At 45.4% G+C, this 5,139-nt stretch overlaps 1 protein-coding gene across 1 annotated transcript; it reads left to right on the top strand.

The window, feature by feature from the left end:
• The first annotated feature begins 1,752 nt into the window (after positions 1–1,752).
• Positions 1,753–2,688, top strand: LOC149871080 (olfactory receptor 10A7-like). Its single transcript, XM_090034817.1, has one exon. The coding sequence runs from the start codon at positions 1,753–1,755 to the stop codon at positions 2,686–2,688; it is 936 nt and encodes a 311-aa protein (XP_089890943.1).
• Positions 2,689–5,139: the final 2,451 nt, after the last annotated feature.

Below are 5,139 nucleotides of genomic sequence, written 5' to 3'. Positions count from 1 at the left end.
CTTGCCCATTTGTTCCACTCAGTGATAGCTTCTCTTCTTGGCACCTGCAGAGTTCTGCTCTTTCTCGGTTCCTTTTTTCCTTGGATTTTTCTCTCCATCACTTCTCATTGTGTTTTCATGTTCTCCGCACCATAGTCTTCTCTCCCTGGCTTTCTCAGCAATGTTCATTGAACCCTGTGGTTTTCCAGTGTCATCAGTTCTGTCTGTCTCTCACTGTACCGCCCAGTATCTAAATGTTCTTGTTTCAGTTCTCTTGTGTCATTATTGTCGTGTGATCCCTCCAATAGCCAAATGTCCAGTCTGTAGAGTAACACTGGCCTCAAAACTATCTGAGGCTTCCTTAGAAGCAATACCTGCAACTTCTTTCCACTTCTTCCACCCAATCTTAGCCCTCTCTCTCACTTCTGCTTTAAAATTACCTGCAGCACTGTATGCGGAACACAAATATTTGAATGTCCATGCCCGGTTTAGGCTAGCCCCTTTAAGATACTTTGTTACTATGTCTTCCCTTCCACATCTAAAACCCACTGTTATAAGATAGAGTCCTTCGTCAGGCTATGTAGTGGTGTTTAGGTAATAAAGGAATATCAGAAAAGATTGTGATGTCTGTAGAAGTGATGTACAGAGGGATGAAGCCAATAGTCAGAACTGTTTGGGGAGTAATGGAAAAGCCTGCCATCCAGGCTGGATTAGACCAAGATTTGGCATAAAGCTCATGCCTGCTTATTGGAATGATGGAGGTAGCGACTGAAAGGGCACGTGGAGACTCACCTTGGAGGTTCCTACTTGGAAATGGTCCTAGAGGCAGGAATAATGAGGAGACTTCCAAAATGATATGCAGATTGACAAGGCCATGTAAAGAGAAATGACCTCACAGAAAACATGGGAGAAACAAAAGTCATTGGTAAGAGGGAATTGCTTGATTGCTGCAAGAGGGAATGATGAAATATCAGGGAGATGGGAGTGCTATTGGAGCTAAACATCAATGAGGGCAAATGATCCAATGGGCGGAAGTGGCCAGGAATAAATATTGCCTGGTAATGCGAGGCAGGGTTGTAAGCATGAGAGCAGAGAGGTTATAGAACAGGCACCAGATTATAGCAGTAGGGGCAAAATACCAACGGGTTAAGCTAGAGCTTAACGAGTTTATGAGTAGGTTGGCATATTGTGGGCACCTGTGATAGTAGGGACTGGATTCAGCCATGAAGAAGGGTCCAACCTTGTCTGTCTTCATTTTCTAGCAAACTGTAACTCTTGTCTGTCCCTTATCAGTTTCTATTCCACTCCTAGTGTCACACTGTCTGAACAGTGCCCAGCCATGCATTAAACAACATGACCGACCATTGTCTCTTGGGCACACTTCTCTCTTTCCTCACTGCAGGAGTTAAGTTGGAGTGAAGTATAGTGTAGTGAAGCGTAGTCCTTTTTAAGTAAGGTTTTGATAACCAATTGGAGGAGTGAATTTGAAACAAAACATAGTGAGATTTGGGAAGGTCCTTAGATAATCAGGGAAGCCATTACTCCATCTCAGACTGTTTTTCTGTCAAAATTTCCATGGGACCATACAAGTGGCCTTTCACATGGGTTTCATGTGAAAGGATGTGCCAGGACATTAGGCAGTCATTGGGCTATGGGACCTTTCGCAACATGCCTCCATGTCACCTTGATGCATGTATGCACAGGAAATAACAAGTCACACCGGAGCCTGCTGTATGACTTCTTAGCTGTGTTGCTCATTGCAGATGGAACCCCATGGGTCAGATGGAGCTGGAGAATCATACCATGGTGACAGAGTTCATCCTTCTGGGACTCACCAGCCAGCCTGATGAACAGTGGATCCTCTTTGCCACATGTTTGCTAATGTTTCTGGCCACAGTCTTTGGAAACTTCCTCATCATTGTCTTGATTTGGGCAGATTCCCGCCTTCACACCCCCATGTACTTCGTCATCAGCAACCTCTCCCTGCTGGACATCTGCTTCACCCTGGCCACTGTCCCCAAGATGCTGGCCAACATGCTTTTGGAGAGGAAGTCCATCTCCTTTGCTAGCTGTGCAGCCCAGCTCTGCTTCACCCTCTGCTGTGGCATAACTGAGTGTTTTATCCTGGCTCTCATGGCCTTTGACCGCTATGTAGCGATCTGCCGGCCCCTGCATTACTTGCTCATCATGAACAGGAGGATCTGTGGCATCACGATAATGTCCTGCTGGGCAGGTGGCTTTTTCAGTGCTGCAGTGCTGACTGGAGTCACTTTCAGTTTTCCCTACTGTGGCCCCAACCATGTTGACCATTTCTTCTGTGAGCAGCCAGCTGTGCTGCAGCTGGTCTGTGTGGACACCTCTTCTGTGGAGGTCCTCATCTTTGCCCTTAGTGTGGTTGTCCTGATGCTGCCTTTTTTCTTCATCCTGGCCTCCTACATAGCCATTGCAGGGGCTGTCCTGAGCATGAGCTCTGCTGCTGGCCGGCACCGTGCCTTCTCCACTTGCTCCTCCCACCTGACTGTGGTCACCATGTTCTATAGCACCATTAGCTTCACCTACCTGCACCCCCGGGCCATGCGCTCACGGGAGCAGGAGAAGAAGGTAGCCGTCTTCTACTCTGTTGTTTCCCCCATGCTCAACCCTGTCATTTATAGCCTCAGGAACAAGGATGTCAAAGGGGCCCTTGCCAAAGTGCTGGGAAAAAAGTAAACAAAGGAGTCACTGGGCTGAGACTGTCATCTGTAGATGTCAGCAAAGCATCTGTGGCATAATCCTGGCTATGCTCATGTTCTGTTAGTACAGTTGGGACAAAATTTGTTCCTGTGTTTATGTTGATGCACACTTATCGCTCTTTTTCAACCTGTCCCCAAACATAATACCTGTCTGCCAGAAAATTCTTGCTATGGGGACAACTTATTTTTGCCTCATTAAAAAATCCGTAGTTCTGAGCGTTCTTTGCCATCATCATCCTCCCCACAACTGGCATCAGCATTATTTCTTTGTCTTGGATTTTGGCATGTTTAGAATGGCAATATCATGTTTACTTGTTCATATAATGGACAAATTGGATAATCCCAACTTGTCGATAGGAGCACATGTTTGAGTGGAGTGTTTTCTCCATTCTAGAGTTGTCTTCTTTGATATAACTCTGGTAATGGGCAGCCTGACCAGCATCCAACTCACTTTTGAAGTACCAGTTCCCCTTTGCTTCTGTGAACTGACTGCATGACTTCTCGTCTTGTTAATTCATAGTTTCGTAGATTCATAGATGTTAGGGCTGGAAGGGACCTCAGTAGGTCATCAAGTCTGATCCCCTACCATGGGCAGGAAAGAGCACTGGGGTCAGACGACCCCAGCTAGCTGCTTGTTAAGTTTCCTCTTAAAGACCACCAGGGTAGAGGAGAGCACCACCTCCCTTGCAAGCTCATGCCAGATTCTGGCAACCCTTACAGTGAAGAAGTTCTTGTTAATGCCAACCTAGTTCTGCCCTCTGTCCATTTGTGGCCATTGCTCCTAGTTACTCCAGGGGGTGCCCTACTAAATAGAGCATTAATGGTGCACTGAACATAGTCATCTGGTGGGATGGCAATGTTGATGACTAGTCCTGGCCTTCACTATCATAACCTTGACATCTGGTCCATTGTTTGGTACAGTGACATCGATGATGGTTGTGGTATCTTAATAAAATTTGATTTTGTCATGTTCCAGTACTGATGACAGCCTGCTTTTGTACCATGAAGGGATTGCCTTTTTTGTTATAAACCAACTGTTGATGCATCATCTAAGCCATTGTAAAACACTGTTCAGTTTATTGTCAACAATAGAGAACATGGTAATATGCTGAATTATGTAACTTGTAAGGTTGTGCACTGGGCTACAGAGAAGTGCGGGGAGTACACATCTGAAGAGTGGACAAGGACATGCTGCTAAATCTCATGGTTTTGGCCTTCTAACATGTTATCCAGAGAAGCCAGCCCCAAGATAGGTCCTAGGACTAGCCCCCAGTAGAGATCCAGCCTTGTACATAACAACCACACAACACTTAAAAAAGGTTGAGTGACCAAGTCTGTGTATAGTGACACCATCTCATGCCAGATGTTGTGACTCATGTAGGGCAGGCCTCTGCCCAGCCTCTTTGGAAGAGTCCTCCAATAGCAGAGACATATTTTGGGGTGACCTGAAAAGGATTTTCACCTGTAATCGCAGCCCAAACCCATCTTCTCAATCAGGCTCAGGTATCTATTTGTTGGCAGCCTGGTATGCAGAAACCAAACTTTGGGTCGAGCAGGACTCTTCCCAGACTTCTTTGGGAGAGTGTCCCAATGGCAGGCATATGTATTTTGGTGTGATGTGAAAAGGATTTCCACTGATTACCCCAGCCCAAATCCAGCATCTTATTTAGGGTTCTGTGCATGTATTCCTATGGTGATACTGGTTGTAGAACTCAGAGGTTGTCAACTGAGTGCTCTGAATATGTCACTATGTACACACAGTCTCCCTCCAGATTGGAAGTGTACTCCTATGGCTCCAATCAGGACTAAAGAGGTCTTAAGACCAGGGACCTGTGGGTAAGGAAATGCACACGAGATGGTTCAGACCACCACACTGTTCTCAGCAGAGCACCTCCATGCTGTTGGCTCGGTCCATTAAGGAAACCAACTGTTAACATGGCTGGTGGATGTGTTGCCTATCAAAGGAGGCACACAGTATATGGTTACTGATGTAATAGATCTAGTACAGAAAGGTATAGAGGGAAAAGATTTTGCAGCATTATCTATACAAATTAGGAACTGATCAGTCATAGAGCTCAATTATGTGAGACCTGTTTCATTCTGGGAAACTAGCCATAATGCTTTTTCATAAGGAGTGACAGCTTCCCAGTGACAGACTTGAAAGTGTATATAGTGTGCAAAAAGTTCCTATAACTGGCTGCAAGCCTCCTGTTGTAGGAGGGAAACTTTCTACATTTTAACTTATAAGAGTTTAGAGAGCCACTGGTGCAAGGATTCATCTCTGGAATTTGAGTGTGTCTAGGCAGCAGAGTCACAGAGTTAGAACTTAAAGAAATCATTAGATGGGCTTGCATTGGCCATGAAATTGTGCAACAAATATTAAGAGAACAGTGGCAAGGAAATGTCTCTGTAATCAGTGGTAAATCAA

This window comes from Crocodylus siamensis, chromosome 2, assembly GCF_052110815.1.
Source record: "Crocodylus siamensis isolate JL-2025a chromosome 2, ASM5211081v1, whole genome shotgun sequence".
Classification (NCBI taxonomy): Eukaryota; Metazoa; Chordata; order Crocodylia; family Crocodylidae; genus Crocodylus; species Crocodylus siamensis.
Note: the sequence above shows the minus strand (reverse complement) of the source record. Positions and strands in the feature narration are given on the sequence as shown.